General features: G+C 48.3%; 1 protein-coding gene across 6 annotated transcripts in view; it reads right to left on the bottom strand.

The window, feature by feature from the left end:
• Positions 1–15,017: 15,017 nt before the first annotated feature.
• Positions 15,018–18,847, bottom strand: part of PIK3R5 (phosphoinositide-3-kinase regulatory subunit 5) — a 64,788-nt gene continuing 60,958 nt past the window's right edge. For all 6 annotated transcript variants that reach the window (XM_026075749.1, XM_026075750.1, XM_026075752.1 and 3 more), the window contains exon 19: positions 15,018–17,968. In XM_026075749.1, the coding sequence (XP_025931534.1) occupies positions 17,827–17,968 (142 nt within the window). In that variant the 3' untranslated portion in view covers positions 15,018–17,826. The remainder of the gene's footprint in view (positions 17,969–18,847) is intronic.

The raw sequence follows: 18,847 nt of genomic DNA, 5'->3' as shown, positions 1-18,847 counted from the left end.
TGCTCGCTCAGCACTCCTTGCGTGCAGGCGAAAGAAGGCTCAGCCTTGCCCTCTGTCTAATCTCCGGAAACCAGCAGTGCAGGTCAGGCCAGTCCAGCACAAACCTGGCCCAAGTCAGCTCCGCTGAGCTCCGGAGCTGGCACGGTCTCCCCCACCAGCTCTCGCCCCACCAGCTTTCTCCTGTGCCTTGCCGCGGACCACCCCGCAAAAAGGCTGCGGAGGCAACTTCTCTTGCRCTGACACCTCCCAGCCGAGGGAGAGAGAGAGCCTGAACACGCTGCATACCCAGTGCCTAGAAATAAACAGTGTTGCTACGAGAGACAAGGAGGAGTCTGTCCAAAGCAAGATACTTTTCCAGTTCCCCATTCCAGCTCGCTGTCTTCCTGCTGCTCTGAACGGTATTTTGTGTGTCTGCCAGCGTCTCCCGCCCCTGGAAAAGCTCAGAGCGCTTTGCACACATCTGCTTTTGCACCAAGTCAGCACTGCCGCTGTGGCAGGCATGGGCGATCCGAAGCTGTCATTGCTCTCCTGCTGCGGCTGCCAGCGGGGAGGCGTGGGCTGGGTGAGGGACGCCTGGGGCCTTGGGGGAAGCTTTCGCAGGAAAGTTAGTCACGATGCTGGCAGAAGCCATGGACGCATCTTGGTCTCCGGGCAGTGGTGGAGATGTTCCCAGATGTGTGGGGCTGTGGGTCGGAGCAGCCCAGGTTGTACTCAGTGTGGCTGGACACTTGTCACCACTCGTGACTCGGGGTCAAGGCGCCACACAGGCTGGCTGCTCCCTGCAGGACTGGGAGCTGGGAGATAACCTGTCTGGCAGGGCAGGACCTCACCGATCAGGGCCTGTCCCACCACCCCCAGCAGGGTGAGCAGGGCAGACCTGGAGCTACCGGCCAGGCRCAACCAAGAGACCAGATCACCAGCAAGTCCATGGTGAAGAGGCAGGTCTGAGGCCAGGCCAGGCACTCAGCCCACGGGCTGGGGTTGGGATMGGGATCAGTGGGGCCAATGGCCAGGCAGGGGCAGGACCGCGGCAGTACTGCTGCGGAGTCATTGGGGCAGGGACTGGCAGCCCCGGGCTGAGCTGAAATCGGGTCCTGCACCCATGGACAGGGGTTCAGGGGAGGCTGGTCAGGACCATCAGATCTATTAGTGCCCTCAGGGCCCCAAGACTTGGTTAGGAGCAAAGCTGCCTAAGCCTAGGCTGAAGCACAGGAGGGAGGTGTGGCCCCAGCGGATCCAACTGAACTAGGGGATGAACGCTCATCCTTATGGGACGTGCGTGCAGGGCCTGGACTAAGCCTGGGTTAATGCCTGTCTATGGGGGGTCTCTGTTGCCCCAGCCAGCTGACAGGGTGCCACTTAAGTGACCCACACCGCATGACTGCAGGAAGTCTTCAGAAAAGATCTGTAGCACTGGGCAACCCCTCCAGCTGTGTACTGCCACAGCCAATGCCATTCCCATTTATAGCCAGTGTCCTTCTGGGTCCCTATCTGGCAGCTTAACAGACCAAGCTTTACCTAGAGCAGCTCTTGGGGCTCTGATTTTCTTTGGGGTGAGTAGACTGGGCAGAGAAGGTACTCAGAGAGGGAGCGTGGGAACTGTAGCTGATACTGTATCCCTTCGCATCTTCTTTTACATGAGAAAAAGCATTAGGTACAGTTACATACCTGGGCCCCAGATTTAAAAATAGCCTACTTCCTTCCTGGCTGGGAGAGAAAGGCAAGAGGAGGCAGATTTACTGGCTGTCAACATTATTTGCATTCAATTCCCATTCGTCACATCGGTGCCAAGCGGCTCTGTCGAGAAGCATCCCCTTCCCTTCACGGGCTCACAGCACCGCACGGCTGAGCAGCCCTCCTGCAGGCAGGAAGGCTCCAGGGAAACTGCAGCAACACACAGCAGCAGATAATAACATCCTCATTTCCCCTGTCTTGTTTTCATTCATATTCGCTTCCATTCATGAAGGACACACGCACGTGTCCTGGCCCCCATACAGCATAGCTGCACAGCACAGATGCTCCAGCAGGCCCCTGGGCCAGCCCCATGGACAGTGTGGTTATTGTGTATACATGTGGGACYCAGTTTGCAAAAGGTTTGTCCCTACCAGTGTCAGAATTAGCATTTTCAACATGTCAGGTCTCCAGCCTGAGGTTTAGGCTGTTCAATAGCTTAGTTGTCCCATGCATTTCCATAAATCCTCATGCTGTATTGAGTCTGTCCTTACTCAGCAGGAATTACACAGCGTGCAGGAACTTCTGAACTTCCATGGAGATATTGCTCCGCACCCGAATGCCAGAGGAAAGTGAACCATCAAGCAGAGAAGCAAGCCAATGCCCTGACACAAGTGTGGGGGATTAGACTGAAGTGGTTGAGTCAAGAGGCTTCAGAGAAGCCCAGCAAGCAGTTTTCAAGGCTGGGCTCTCCCACTTGCTGCTAGATATTTTAACTCTTCACCTGTCAGCTGGTCACTGCAGGTCCCAAATACTCATCCTTCCCATCACTTACATTAGGAGAATCAGACTGTTCCTCCCGCTGCTCAACAAAATAAAAAGGATGCTTGGCAAAAATTTGAGCCCAGCTCCTTCATCACCTTTCATTCATTTAGCTAAAAGGCCCTTCTGAAAAACCTTTCCTTGCTAGCTGCCTTTTCTGTACACCCCATCTCTAGTCATGCTGGCAGCTGGATTTCAGCCTCAGCCCTGCACTGGGTATTCAGTGTCGTATTCTCTTGTGGCAACACGTGTAACGGGGAGGAAGGGATTGGTTCCCCTTGCCCTGTGTAATGAGCCTGCCAATTAGCGCTGGTATCATTAGACATTGAAACGTGGCTGACCTTCACCCCTGAGAACAGAACAGGAACAAGCTGTCTGTCAGATAACCCTGGATAACATTGTGTCTCTGCCAACCTGTGCTGGGAACCGCAAGGTGAAGAGCTGGGTTGTAACGCCGCGGAAACAAAGGCTTTCTTATTTAATCAGAAGACCAAGCAATAACAAGAAAGAACAAATAGGAAGCAGGGAGAGAGAGCCTCTTGTGTGGCAAATGGCAGGGACCCAGGTAAAAAAGTCTGTTTGTCCCTACAAACACCATCCCCTGTGATTTACAGGTGTTATAGCAGCACCGTAAAGGGCCTTGCCTTTATGCTTCTGTGCACGCCTGGGATGCACAACGACCTTGAATCGGTCCAATTCCCACTCATGTGAAAGAAATCTGTCCCCCAAAACAAATGCAAAGAGCTCACCTGAAGCACCAATTCAAGAGGGGTTTTCCAAACCAGAGGGGAATTTGTTACCCAGACAGGGGCTTTCCTGTTGTGGGAGCAGCACATGGCTTGATTTTTTTCTCTCTTGAGATACTACAGACGCGAGTGCCTGAAGTCGTGCCAGCAGCAACAGCTTCCCCGCCGGAGAGCACATTACACAACCGCCGGGCCATGACGCGCTCTGAAACCGGCTGCGCTGCACAGGCTGCCTTTCTCCCACCGAGGCAGCTCTCAGGGCGGTCGCGCTCTGCCGGGTCGCAGCTGCACGCCGCTTCCCCTGGCCCTCCATGCCCGGCGCACTGCAGCCGTCTTGCTCGAAACCGGCAGCGACGGGGCCAAGGAGCACTGGGGGCTTGCAGCGACTGGAGGCCGGCAGAGGCTGGGCTGTTCCTTTGCCACATCACGACGCTGATGTTCAGGTCCCATTTTCTTCGCTGCTTCGCATCCCACAAATGCACAAAGGTTCTTGTTGCAGGAGGAGCTCTGGAAACCTCTCTTCCTGCCCCTATTTCTATTCATGGAGATCTGAGTTTTCCCTACTTGAATTTTCTACCGTTACAATGCCACTTTAATAACATACTTCACAAGTCAACTGCATTTCTGAGGGAAGCCAAGGTATTTGCACGAAGAAAAAGGTACTGTTTGAACACTTCTCCTAAAACACTCGGCCAGCAGGGAAAGCTTCTGTCAGCAGAGGTCTGAATGACCAACATTTTAGTTAAGGAATGATTTTTTTTCCAGTTTATAAGGGTTTCAAACCAAGAAATGTTTTGATAGCACATCTCTATTTTCTATCCTGAAATTCAACCAAAGTCTGGTTTTACCTCATCTTTAACAAATAAGGTGTCTCTGGGAGAGGGAAAGCCAAGCAAACATCCAGTTTTATGCCCTGGGAACAGATAATGCTGCCCTGCACAGAGGGAAGTGCCTCCCCTCCACAGAGGCRAGAGGGGAAGTACATGGGCTCAGAGCTCATCAGAACAGCCAAAAGTTTCTTGACTTGCCCCATATTTCTTCCATTTTAAATTTTGCTGCAAGTCGCTGTGTCCCCTCAATATTTTCCCCTATCGCCTGAGCAGAGCCTTCACCCACATTCAAGGAAAGACCAGTTTCTACAGCAAACAGAGAAGCCCTTTTAAAATTAGCCTGACTCAAACAAAGACAACTTCACCTGAATGCCCTTCTGCAAAGAGGGGTTTGAAGGAAGAAGAGAGGTGAAGTTCTCCATCCTTCACCCTAGCATCCTCCACTTGGTGACACAGACAAGCCATGCCCTGGTGTCCCTTAGGCTCTCCAGGACAAGGGACTGTGCAGATCTTTACCTGAGACAGAGTTTGAGATACAGATGGAGGTGTAGAAATCTCCAAACATTGCTTTTTTGACTTGTCCAGACTGAGCCATTTCAAACTTTTTTTCTTTTTTGAAAATTTTCAAGATAAGGAGATAGAAGCACACATATAAGCATAATAATAAACCATGGACATTTTAAGTCTGAGCAGCATCACAGTATGTCCTGCAAGGGTGGAAAATGTCATCTTACTTGATAAAGACTGTACAAGTACTAGCAACAGGAGACATGACTGCTTACCTACAGATTAATTAAAGGTTTGAAAATCCAAGCAAATTGCTTGTGATAAGCCTGATCAAACATCTGATAAGAACCAGCAAACTTTTTCTTTTAATCCCTTCTAGAAACCAGCTCCCACCGCCTTGGGGACTGCAATTATACATCTGATGTCAAACAACTGCCCAGCAGTGTGGGCAATAGCAGAACTACAGTGAATGGAGGTTACATATTTTTGAGCTGGCAATTTTGAGGAACCTGTAAGAAATGGGTCTGGTGCCACTGCTTAGGTGCTGCAGCTATCTCATGCTGACAAGCTGGAAGCGCCCATGCTCTCACTCGCRTGGGGATGTCGGTGACTTGCCAGTGCCAAGGAAGAGATTAGCAGCTTGAAATGGCATCCTTCCAGTGGGAGAGACTGGGAGAAAGAGGCATGTGATACTGCTTTTAGTCCAAATCTTAAGCATTGTGTGCACATAAGCCATGGGCCATATTTCTCCAGTGCCTGCTACTTACAATCCCAGGATCTTTTTCATAGAAACTAAGGATCTCCCATGGGTTCCTGTGTGACAGTTTTGGAATGAGATCAAATACTTGTGTTTATTGGTTCTGCCAGTGATAACATGCAGTGGGAAACAACTCTTTTTATCATGGTAAGTCAGCTCCAATCTGCCCGGTAAGCTGAAAAGCTGAGTGAAAGAGCAGTTTCTACAGCCATTTTTTAGACTGCATGAGCAAGGCTTTAGAAATGCTACCTGAGTTTCCAACCCACTGCCTAAGGTAGAGAAAGGGGGAGGTTGTTGCTTAGTCCTGAGGCATGCTCCATCAGAGAATCCCAGAAGAGGGCTGGATTTGGAAATCATCCACCCCCAGTGCAACCCTGAGGCAGGATGACCAACTCTGCCAGAGTAGTTTCAGCTTCCCCAGACAGGACTGTCCCTGCTGGTCTGCCCAACCTAACCTGGATGTTTCTTGCTACATCCCTTTTCATCTTTCTCCTGCTGAATCTAAACATTACATCTCCCCTCAAAGGCCATGTTGTCCCTCATTTGGTAGTTCTCAGAGAAAAGAGGATGGACCTGTCTGTTTTATGCCAATGGGACTCCTCACCCACAGATAAATCTGGGTCTTCAATGTCGCAGCGGGATATGGCGACTCAGAGCCAACTTGTGTCCCCCCCAGCATCCCCACAACTTTTCTGGCAGAACTCTCACCTCCCCAGCTGCTCCCTGTCTGATACCAGTGTAGCTGCTAGTCCTGCCCCAGTGAGAAACCTAGTGTCTGTCTCCATTAAACAGCAACTAGGTAGATTAAAAAAAACCATAGACTCAGCTCAGTTCACTTTAAATTCCAGTTCTCCAAAGTCACCATCCTTCACTGCTTGACCTCACCTGTAAAGGTAATTCAGATGTTCTCTGCTCCATCTCCCAGCTCATTAATGAACAGATTGGAGAGCACCAAAGGTGACACCGGTCCTGCACAGCCGCCTTCCTCCATCCTTCCAGCCTGGCAGCAAACCTTCACTCAGATCACAAAGACTGGCCTCCCATCCAGTTTGCAGTAGATACACCAAGGCTTTCCTCAGTTCCTAGCTGGCCTTTTCAAGGCTGATGCAAAAATGGTTTTGACACTTTCAGCATCATCCATGGGTAGCTTTCCCTCTCCAGCAAAGTGTGGACCAACAACTTCTTGTCTATCTCTCACTGCTGACATCCTCACAGAGTAAGCATATATCACTGTCAGGCTCCTGGATCTCAGCATCTGCTTACCTATTTCTGGGAGATACTCTTGTGTTTGCTGTTAGTCACCTGCCTTAATTGTGATGTGTTGTCCATGTCCTTCTCGCGTCCGGTCAGTGACAAGCTCACAACTTAGCCAAACGGGTCTGGTATTGCATTTCCTCTCTTTCCTCCCCAATGGGATGATCCGCACTTGCGCCATTAGCCCCATTTCACTGCCTGTTGCCTCTGATTGCCTCTTCCTATAGACCAGCTTCCCAGCTGAAGTCAGCCTGCTGCAATGCATCATTTTTATCTGCTGTTGTTCTGCTTTCCTTGTGTGCATCCATGAACCATTACGTCCCTTTGCTCTTGCACAAGTTACCTTCCCCCTTCACATCCTTTAGCCCATCTCAAACCTTTAGTTYGAGCCCTTCCTGTCTCTCAGCTTTCTGCACCTTCTGCCTGGCCCAGCAGGCTCCAGCTCAAGTTCCCTCCCAACAGGGAGCAGCTAAACTCTCCCGCATCACAAAACCGCAGCCGTTCTGCCTGTTGCCCAGTAACCGCCTCTCCCAGCTCGGTCCCCTTCGTGCCCGAGCGACAACACACATCCTTTAGGAGCACAGCCAGTCCCTGCTCTGCATCGCTTGCTAAGGAGGGGTATCAGCAAAGGGCTAATAAATGGCTTACAGGGTTGCCGGGCAGCCCTGGCCTGCTAGTGGGCATCAGACAAGCTGTCTCACCTTGTTATGCCTCATACCTATAGCACAGGAAAAGTGATATCACCCTCTTGGGTGAAGCATGAAGAGATCTTTTCCTATTACCAACTGAAGGTGAGGGATTGTTGATACTGATATCAAGCACACAGAAATTTGTTTCCTGAGGAAACAAAAGTGTGTGCTGATACCAACCACTCTCTTACCTTTACAGTCATGAAAGATTTCCCCACTGGAGGCTCTTCCTTGGCATTGATACATCTCTGTTGCATCTCCCTCTGCTTCACCCCCTAGACCAGCTCTGTATTGCTTAAAAAGGGATGTCAAATTTCTGAAAGAAATTTATTTTAAATACATTAAAAACTTGACACGCTATTTTAGTGATTTACTATTTCCTTTTTCTAGTTCCATTTCCTCACTGCTGGGACTGTTTTTCCTAAAGTTCAGGAGCTTTGGGGGATTTTCTTTCTTCCTTTTTTTAAGTGGGATGGAGAGTTAGGAAAAGAAGAAAGGAAGGAGAAAACCACAGAGGAAAAGTGAAAAATCATGGCAAATGAAGCTTAAAAATTCCCTGGAGAAAAAAAACAGAATTTGGGAGGAATAGAGGAAGCACCTCTTTCTAACGCCCTACAATGCAATGATGGTGCCTTTACTCGTAAGTTGTTTTCCCAGTTTTCCATTTCGCTCCATCTGCTGACTGCCAAAATTCTTCTCCCCCTTGACCGCTGGGACAACCTCGCAGCCTGGGTGAGAAGCCAAGACAGCTCTCCCATGGCATCTCTGTGGGGCTAGGAAGTGCTGGCACCCACTGTGGCACATGGGGCTGGCGGTGGGTGCAGCAGGTGCATCTCCGCACCATACACCCGCACTGCTGACGCGGCTCCCACCCGCCTCCCGCTGGCAGGGTGCCGGCGGGAAGAGCTGAGTGACACACGTGTGCTGGAGCAAAATGTCCACAGTTAGAAGCTGCAAATGCTTTCGCTGCCTGCATTGCAGGGCCGTGGCTGCTGCCAGAGGAAGAGGCTGCTTAGATTTTTGGGTTTGATCATTTATCTACTCAAAGAGAAACTTTATATACAGGGTATGCATATGCATCGCTACCTGCCTGCTCTATATCAACAGGTCATGAGTTAATAACCAAACCATGTCTATTTATATCACATTACTTTCTATATTTAATAATACAGTTGTGCAGGGGTGGAGGTGTTTAGGTAACCAAGAGTCATACTGCACACAGACCTACACATACATGTGTATGACTTTACCATATAAAGCATGTACAATTGTATTTTATATGCTAAAAATAAATTTTTGGTGCATGGGTATATATACACCCACCTACCTCCATCTGTATTGCATCTGTCATATATAATACAATGCATCTGTGTATACACACACAGAGGTTGAATGTTGTATGTCATACAAGCTATGCATTGACAGATCCATGGAGACAAGTAAGGAGATGTATACATTTATGCGTATTTCCTGGCATGGTTGTATGTGCAAGGGATATCCAAAGGCTTAATAATGACTAATAGTTATTTTGAGTCATGCTTACCTGAGTCGCACAAGTTGCATATTTAGACACACTAGTCATATTGGGAGAGTTCAGAAAACATCTCTCTCTGTTTTGAACTATTTGTAAATGTATCCGAATAGAAAGTGAAAAACATAAAGATATCACAGCCTGCTTTTGACCACATTTTATAGTCACTGATCAACAGGCGTTAGTTACACCCACTCTGCTCGTCAGTGAGGAACCTGATTTAYGTGTTTCAGCCATCCTGCGGCTGCCCATTGACCTCCAGGGCTCCAGCTAAATATTCAGATGATAGCTGACAGTAGTACCCAAAGACAGAGGGATGGAGGGCACGGTAGTCTCAGTCTGTTCCTCCATCCTGCACTGTGCATACTCCACCTCATGGGCAGAAGGAGCCCCACTGCTCAACCCAGCCACCCTGTCCAGGCTGGGGGAAGGGGACAGGGGACCTGCAGCCCAGCCATGGTGATGAACTCTAGTCCTCCAACACACAGCCCACCAGGCCACTTGCTCACCCACTGCAATGGATGTAATTTGTCCCAAGCATCCCAGGAGCTGAGGACAGCATGGGAACAGTGCTGGGAGACCCTCAGCTTGGTCCCACAATGGCCAGGCCAAGAATTGTCACAGGCACGTGTGGCAAGTCACTCTTTACCGAAGGCTACAAGGAAACAGAAAAGCTAGAGACAACAGGTTAGAAGCCAGGCATTGCTATCCTTGATTGTACACAGCCCAGGCTAAAGGTACCCTTTCTCCTCATTGAAGTGTTTCTTTCCCCGAGCAGCTTCTGACCAGGACAGATACCTCTTCTGGTTTTCCTTCTGCAAGCAAGCTGAGAAAGCAGCATGAGCAGCAGCCTCTCAAGCTTCTCTCCAGTCTCCCTGCACTTCCTCATGGCTCCACAGCTCCTTTCTCCCACTCTGAAGGCTTCATCCCTCATCTCTGTCTGGGCAGTCTTTGTCCTGCAGGACTGGCACAATTACCAGAATGCTCTTGATTACCCACAGACTCACGTCATGTGTTAAAGCAAGCATGGCTCCGCAAGACGGGAAGAAGTTGATTTCTGACTAAAGATTAGTATATATTTCCTTTCAAGATGGCTGTAAAGTTAAGCAGAGGAGGAATCTCAGCTATCGCTTAATCTCCCTCCATACCCATATTGTTCACGCCTGTTCCAGCACATCACATCTCAGAGGAACCACACGCCTCTCATTCATACAGTCCGCGGCAGGAAGGGGTCAGATGATGGTCTTAGAGCAAATAGAGATACGAGAAGTTGCCTGCACTTGGTCTCTTCCTTTGCCCCTTGCCTGATCTTCCAGGGACTGGCTCTGGGGTGCTCCTCTGGATCCAGCATTTGCCTGGCATAGCCACAGTGCACCATTAAAGCTACTCATAAAACAATGGCCAAAATTTAATCAACAGCTTTAGGATTATAAGGGAGCAGGTCCTAAGCAGGGAAACCCTCARTGGGCTGAACTTCTAGCAATTTCCTCCAGGAACCTCTCAGAAGAACGTCCTGTCCTCAAGCCTGCAAGACTCTCTGATTTCAGGAGCTGGCCTGGACCAGGGTAAGTCAACACAGAGACCTACTATGGAAAAAATATATATATATACAGGCATACAGGAAAGAGTGCTAATGATTCAAGGTCTCATTCTTCCCGGTAAGTCAGTACTCAGCCCTTGCCCACGCACAATGCAGAGGAGTAGCACTTCGGGGAGATGACAGAGCCTGTGGTCAGCAAAGGTTTCCCAGTACTGCTGAATGTGGAGGTTGCTGTCTTGTGTCTTCTGACAGGTCCATCCACAGATTTCTTATTTCAGGGACAGTGACAGCCTACAGTTCTTAAGTCCCTGCGACGAAGAGGCTACAACCATCAGTGCATGGACAACAGGGACTGATCCAATCTAACATCTCACTGCCAATGAAAAGGCTGTTCACATACCCTCCCTGGTCCCGGCCACACTAGGTCTGGCACTCATAGGACCTTTTGGGGAGCCCTCAGCTTCCTAAATTGACAGGAGACCAACTCAGCAAGAAGCAAATCATTTTGACTAGCTTAGGGACTGAATCAGCTCCTTGGCCATCAGTCACGAGAGCAGATGCAAAGGAGGGGACATGGCCAGGAGCAGGACCAAAGCTTGTGAGGACAGACAGTGTTTGACTGGCTGAGCTGCCCTGCCTGGCTGCATTGGGGTCCTCTCTGCAGCCAGGAAGACAGGCTAAGTACAAATATTGAGTTACATTGTCCCACTGCTGTCCAGAAAGTTTTATACTATCAAACTCAAGTCTAGGTTATCCTAGAGCTGGGTAAACATCGCTAAATATTTTTCATATGTGCTTTGATAGGATTTTTTTTGATGYGTTTGTTCTGGCTGTAATCCCTTAGCCTTTGCATTCCTTTTCTACAAATACTGCAGCAGAGGTACTTGCATAGGGGAGAAGGGATTACAAGAGAGCAGTGGAGAATATGGAAGGAAAGCCATTTCTGGATTCACCCAAAAAGCCTACCCCAGTTACTCATCCAGTCAGCTGTCAGCACCAACTGTCACAGGCACACGGGCTATAGGATGTGCACTGCCGTTTGAACATATTGACAATTATGTAACATGACATCGTTATCACACCATTACTCTTCCTGAGTGAATTTTCTCTGTTAGGAAAACTCCGTTCCTAATGCAGGCACAGGGACTGAGATCCCTTGTTAACTTTTAATTTGTCATTAATTAGCATAACTAAGATAAGGACACTGGAGCAGCAAGGATCACCAGGAGAGATAAACAGCCTTCTGTGGCCTGGAAATGCTTCACTTGCCCACCTCACTCTAGTTAGTCCTGAGCAAAGACGAAGAGGGAGTCAGTCTCCCCTTCCAGGCACTGGTACTGGCCAAAACCCTTTAGAAATGAGCCCTAAACCTCAGGAAACTTCCAGTTTTCTCTGCTTTACAACTTCCTATAAATGTGAAGCTGAATCACACATGTTGGAAACAATCTGAACTACCAGCACTGAAATCTGCAGCCACAAGAAGAAACTAGGGCAGGGAGTTTGGCAAAAGAAGCTATMCCCTAAATCTTCTTCTGCTTATTCTTTTCCTTCAGAAAGAAGGATTAGGCAATAATTCAAAAGGATGAATTATTGGTGGGGTTCTAGATAAAACTTTCTGGATCAGGCAGAGGCTCCTGAGCATTGAATATGTTCTTAGCAAAGGGGTGAATTTGGCCATCGTGCTGTTGCTCAATCAGGCAGCGATCACCCTGCAAGCAGGACACAGAGCTCAGGGGCCTGAAGCCCAGGGCCAGCACAGCTGGCCCCACTGCAGCTCGGCAGGCAGCATCTGGCCCTGCCAGCGCAAGTTGGAGAAGCTGAACTATCTCCAGGTACCTTCGCTTCAGCTGAAGTAATTTGAGATGTAGCTATCAAAGCACATAGGCAGCAGGCAGAGAAAGGAGGGGTGTTTCTGGAGTTGTGAACTCTGTCCAAGGAGATACCCTGGGCGCGTTAATCCTAATCCTGTCATTGCATGTTGGGACTGAGAGCTGCCGGGAAGCCTCGCTCGGTTCTCTTCTATTTCTCATTACAGCTGAGAGCAAATAAGTATCTTTGAAATACCTCCTTGGGAAAGGTCTTCTGAAAACAAGCCCTGGCCAGGGCCCACAACCCAATTCCAAAAGCGCTTGTAGACTTCCATATCCCTTGTTGTCCCATCTGCTGGTCTCTTCTTGCTGCAGGGCATCTGGAAATGCCACCTATGAAGCAATGCATTCCAACAGGAAGCAAAAGTATACAGGGAAAGTTTGCCATGGCACTTCCCATAAACGAAGTAGTTGAACAAGAGGAAGGGATCAGAGGTGCTGAGCCAAACAAACCTATGGCAAAGTCCTTATGCCCAGGAAATTTGCCCCATGGCCACTCAAAAGCCTGGGCTACTTTTGTCACAGCAGTTGCTACCTTGGCAGACCAGCAAGCCCGGGTACAGGCTCTGGCTTTCTCCAGCAGCCTTCTTCCTGAACCTGGGCTTGGCAGAGCTCTGCTCAGCTCTGAGAGACCACATGAGCTTTGCAGGCAAACTTTTTCCCCCAAATGACAGTAAACCTAAAGAAAAGCCAGTTTGAAAAAAATACTGTTATTTTGAAGCAGACACTTTTCCTTCCCCCAGAATGCCTCAAGCCACAGCTGTCATTGGGCATATTTGTAAGCAATATCTCCATGCAAACAATCTGCCGATGACATATTTAGACCATGAGAGACTTGGGTTCAATTCCCCCACCTGCCAAAGAGGGATGGCACCTGTGTTTTCCACTCCTCCTTAACCCCTGTGATAGAGAACTCAGCATAGGCGATCTCACTCCTGCCTAATGATGCTAATTCATTCTGTACTCCCAGTTAGCCACCAGATCGGGAATAGCCACTCAAGGACCCCTCTGCTGGATGAGGGTTGGATCAGGTCATGTTGTTCTCCATCTCATGCACTAGAACATTTCCATCCCTGAAGCTGTTCAGAACTTGGCTGGAAATGACCCTGAGCAACCTGATCTACCCTCAAAGTTGGCCCACAGTTTTTCCTGAGACTTCCTTAAGCTCACAGGTCTGAATTAACCATGGCCAAGTGGGAGGACAGTGATCGATGTTGCCTGCATGTGTTAAACTCTTTGCTTCCAGCCAGCACATGGCCATGGCAGCTCTGGAGTGGCAGAGCTGGCTCTCAGAGGCAGCACAACCTCATCTCAAACTACTACAGCACCTTGCTTAAATTAGCACACGCCAAARCCTCAAGGTATAGTTTTTGGTATAACCTACCTCAGTCAGGGCTTCAACATAAATTGGTGTTCCCAAACCTTTTGCACAACAGGCTGATACACCGAACACACCTTATCCATCGTCTTCCCATCTCTCGTGGACAGGGACAGGCCACAGACCAGCTAAGCTTGATGCTGTAAACAACAGTCATGATAAACTGTCGGGCTGATTTGACCTTATATAATGGTCAAGTTAAATGGTCTTGCCCTAACCCGGTCTTAGTTATTTTATCAGCAGCTGTTCACTAAATCTTTTATGTCTATAAGAACAAAACCMTCTGCTATGCAACACTTCAAGGATCAGATTTGGGTTTTCACCTTAAACTTCTTATCAGGCACATTTTTAGAACAAAGACCTTTCTTTTGGGTTTGGATTTAAGATTGTGTGACTCTACTTTTCCCCTCTTAAAAAAAAAAATGGACAGAGAAAGGGAACTGTGGTTTGGGTGTTTTAGTTGTTGTTGTTGAGAACAAAAAAAGACTATTGCTCCATCTTGAAAAAACAAAGTATTTTTCTTTTGAATTTCATCTGCACTTTCCAAAAGTCCTTTTCTTTTGAGAAAAGTAAGCGCACATTTTGTTATACTCTAATCAGAGTGAAAAACATGACAGCTAATTCATAACAAAGTGCTGATTAACAAAAGTTATTCTCATCCATTCCTTGTCTAAGCTGAAATGACTTTCTTTTTTTTTTTTTGATTACAACATATCCGCTCTCATACCTGCCAACGACGCTTCTTTCCTTGAATATTCACTGGAAGAGAAGGGCGACACTTGAAACAGTTAAGCTTTTGCCAATGTCATTTCATATTTCAGAATACTTTCAGCAGCAATGGCTCCATCCTCAAAGTCTGCATCCTCAAAGATGAATCTTTGATGATACTTGAAAAGTATCTTTGTGAGTCAGAAGTATCCCCAATACCTGGCTGCTGGACACAACCTGCCAGCTCTGGAGTATTCGCCCTCCCTCCCTGGCCTCTCCCACCCAGTGGTGTACCCTAGCAGGCCTTTGCCCGTGGCCCAGGGAGCTGCCAGGTACCCGGCTCGCAGAGTAACTCTCATTTCTCTGCAAACATCATGGAGCTTCCTAGAAGGAAAGGGTATGCACAGATCTCGTCTTGCACAAGCTGTTTTCTTTTCCCCTTAATCCAGCATGAAACCAGTTTGGGATTGGCAGCATCAAAACCTGCTTTTATTCACAGAAGAACACAACAAGCTAAACTAACTGCTGCGAATCTCCTCTCCTCCTGTTACATCTCAATGCAACAACTTTACGAGCCTTTTCCTGCTTTCAGGTCAACTACTCTGCAAAGGTCCTGGGTGCACCCTTCCCTCCGCATGGAAATAAGAAGTCCTGCCACCTCCTGCTGTGCCTCCCTTGTGCTCAGGAGTTACTTGACACAAACACTGTACTTGTACTTGAAATAAATCAACATTTAATATTTTACAATTACCTTAAAACTTCTTTGAACAGTATTTTACAGATCAGCACAGACATTACAAAGATTTGGTGAGGCTTCACATATGTACAAGGATGGCTTGAAAGAACCTCTAACTTCCTTCTTTTCTCTTTTAAAAAAGCATCAGAGATCAAAAAAGTTAGGYGGGATTATAAATCCCTAGAGTTTGTGCTTGTTTTTCTCCATGACATGGAAATTTTCTTCTTCAGTATTTTCACAGGGCCAGCTGAAACCAAAAAGGTTTGTCATTAACAGCGGCAAGGATATATTTAGCCACGGATATCAAGATCACAAATAGCAATGTTTTGACAGGATAAGGTGCTATTTTAAAGTATTGAACAAAAAAAACAGCTGTCAAATTCCAGCCCCATTTAAAACAACGCACACAAACCTGTTTGAGAAATGAAAAGTCAGCAGGAAAACTTTTTCCAAGTGCATGGAAAGAGCTATTGAAGTCTGTTTCTGATGCCTTGAGCCTGTCAGACTTAAAGTATTGATGTGCAGAAGAAAACACTCAGTAGCAACCTCAGCTGGCATTTCCACATCACCCTGCAGGCACCCTAGCGAGAAAGGGGACATCCCACCACGAGCTGGCAGCGGCTTGGTGTCCCTGCCAAGTCCACGCTGGGAGCAGAGGAAAGACACTGCCCTGCACAGTATTAAATAGCAGGTGCTCTGGAGGTCGGTGCGTGGACATGGAATGTGGTCCTGGCCAGGAGTCCAAGCCAGCTTCGCATCACAGCGGAACCAGAACCTCTGTGTGTGTTGAGTGATGCTTTGCCCTGAACAAAGTCTTTTCTTGGAGTCCACAAGGCAACACCATCCTTGGGATGGCTTATTCAAGTAGGTGGATGAAAAACAGAGGCCTCGGGAGCATGTTCACTTCTCATTGCTGCTCATCTCTGGCCATGGGCAGCAGTTGCACCCAGAGCCGATAGGGACACCAAAGCACCTTGTCAATCTGAGATGTTCACCAGGCAAGACCAGACCCACAGGTCTGGACCAAGCTGTTCCAAATCAGCAACAGAGGTGGTGGGGAGAGAAAGCAGGTCCACCACCTGACAGGCCACAAGGTCCAAGTCCCCGGAGCAGAAGGGATCCCCCAAAACCCTTCTAGGAAGGATGTGGAGGAATCCCACAGGCAAGCCTGGCCCACATTCCTCTGAGATAACTGAAGCCCCAGGGGCTCTGGCCCTTTTCCTGGCAAATTTAACCTTCAAAGTGTTGAGTCTCCTCCAACACCCAGAACAAGGGGGACTGCTGCTCTGCCACCAGCCCTGGGGGACAGAGCCCATCTTGCTCTAACGAGTGCTAAGAGCTGATCAAGTCCTATTTTCTGAAGGACTGGGGGACCCACACTGAACTGAGTCACCATGGCTGAGCCCTGCAGCCTCCCRGCATCCTGGTAGTCCAGGGGGCCCCTTCCAGTCACTTCCCAGGAAGYGCGTGTCCTCAGCATTAGGATCTTCTTTGCCTGTAGCAGGAGGTACAGACATGCTTTTCTGTCTGTCATCATTAGTGCAATCATCAACTATTGAGAAACAGCTTGAGAGCTAAGAAACCAGGCAAGGCTCTTCCCACTTCTTTTATTGCTCCTGGAGTCAGAATACCTCTAAATACCCCCAACTATTGCACCTTTCTGTACCTACAGCCTTGTAGAGAGAATGGGGGGGGGGGGAAATGCCTCTCTTTGAAGGAGGGAGGGGATCTCAAATCCTATTGCTGCTGCAAGTGTCACTAGTGTTTTTGGTGCTGGGTCCTTTTCTACCAAAGCTGCCCCCTCAGGTGAGTTACAGACAATCCTAGCGGTTTCCTCTGTACTTCCTTCCCTCCTATGAGTGTAAGTATGGTTCCTGCCATATTTCAAGCAACTATTGAGCATCTGATGGCTGAGATGCCTCTGTCATTCAGTGCTGGGGAGCCGGCCACAAAAGCATGGGCCGAACAGGGAGTTCACCCCCTTCTGGATGAGCGCTCAAAGTCTGCAAAAATCAGAAGTCCATCTCCTGCAGGTCCTGGATTTACAGTAAACACATGCGTGCATGACAAGCCATCAATGCACTGCTATAGCCTATTGCACTGGATTCACTGAAACACAAACAGTAGCTCTTCCTGGGCCCCAGCTAGGTCCCTCTGCTGTGCACTGTTTCTCTGCAGGACACCAAAGTTTTGTAATTTAAAGCAAATCCATGAGAAAGTCTATCCCCATCCCCATCTCAAAGAACTGTCCTGAGAATCTCAAGACTTGTTACAGGTGAAATGTCAACAGAACATCAATTGAGTGGTCTGCAACTCTCCACACACCAAGGGTGACTTTACTACCACTCAGCCAAGGGCATTCATTTTCCACAATGCCCACCCATCAATGCCCTCCAGATCACATTGGCTTTGCAGTCACTGTTGAGTACAGCCACAGCACCATTTGCTGGCAGGAGAATATCACTGCCCTTGCCTTGCCCTCTTTAACTGGGTGTTGGCAGTCTGCTGAAACATGTGGACAGCTCAAGGAAACTGCTTCCCTTGCATTGCTGAGGAACCCTGACAGGTACGAAAGCATGACACTGATGTTCCCATTTCCTAAGGAAAGGCTAAGCACAGACCAGGAGCAGCTCAGCCACCACGCTAATACTTTGGGCTGCAGGATGTCTTGAACAAGAACTGCTGGGTCTCCAACCCAAAGGAGTACAGCCAAATTCCTCTTCCTGTGGCTATTTTTGCATGTTGGGTGTGAGTGTGGTCTGAGAGGGCGCAGGGTCTGGCTGGTCATTCTATGGCAGTGCTCCACTGAAGGTAGCAATGGGTAAGCACAGTAGAGAATGAAACTCAGATGGGTCCTGGGGAGGCAAAGAGGGCGTTCTCAGTGCAAGGGGATCACTGTCCCTTGGTTTGTAGCACACAGAGATCTCACACCTGCAGGGAAACAAAAAGAAAGCAAGATCTCGGTAAGGTGTGTAGCTGAGAACCACAGGCCTTGGGTGCAGCAGAAACATCTGCAAACAAACAGGAATCAGTTCACTCTGACAGGACTGGCGTTTGAGTGCTGAGAGTTCAGGTCCTTTTGAACTGGCTCAGATTAGGACCTAAAGCAGAAGCATCCATAAAGAGTAATTTCTGAAATTCATTAGGCAAAATGAGAACTTTTGCATCCTCAAGTTTTGGGGAAGGGAGAATACCTGCTTTTTCATTTCTTGCATTAAGCTCTCACATTAACCTCCTAGGTTGAGCAATAAAGTTAAAAACAAACAAACAAACAAAAAACCCTTCTCCTTAGATTTAAGAATTTAAGAAATAATATCTGAAATCTTTATCCATTCGAGCCAGTATAACCTTGTAGAGTTCTGCTCTCCCTGAGGGGCACATTAAAATGCTTGGGACTTTTGAGGCCAATGGATCAACTGGTTCGATCCCTTTGTGCCCATGGAAATATGTTGCCCACGATGAGGTTTCAAATCGCATTCTCAGTGAGCCAGCTTCGTGCTCTGGGGACACCACTAATAGATGGAGAGTCAAATGAACAATTCTTGCCCCTTCTACCCTAATCTCTCCTGTGAAGATCACAAGTTCCTTCTGCAAGGGGTATGCCAAAGGTGGTGGAGAACCCCAATGAAGTTTGGAAGTTGAAGGCTCTGTTTGTGTCCAGTGCTCCTAAATATCTCACTGATGCTGCATGGCTTTCCTCTGGCTTATAATTGGTCTTGCTGGAAGAGCTGTCTTCACTGAGCTGAAGAGTGGACTGGGGACTACCCTTTAGTCATAAAGGCAAACTACTGCCAGGATCTGAGCAGGACC

The sequence above is a fragment of the Apteryx rowi genome, unplaced genomic scaffold (assembly GCF_003343035.1).
Source record: "Apteryx rowi isolate R43461 unplaced genomic scaffold, aptRow1 scaffold_41, whole genome shotgun sequence".
NCBI lineage: Eukaryota > Metazoa > Chordata > Aves > Apterygiformes > Apterygidae > Apteryx > Apteryx rowi.
Note: the sequence above shows the minus strand (reverse complement) of the source record. Positions and strands in the feature narration are given on the sequence as shown.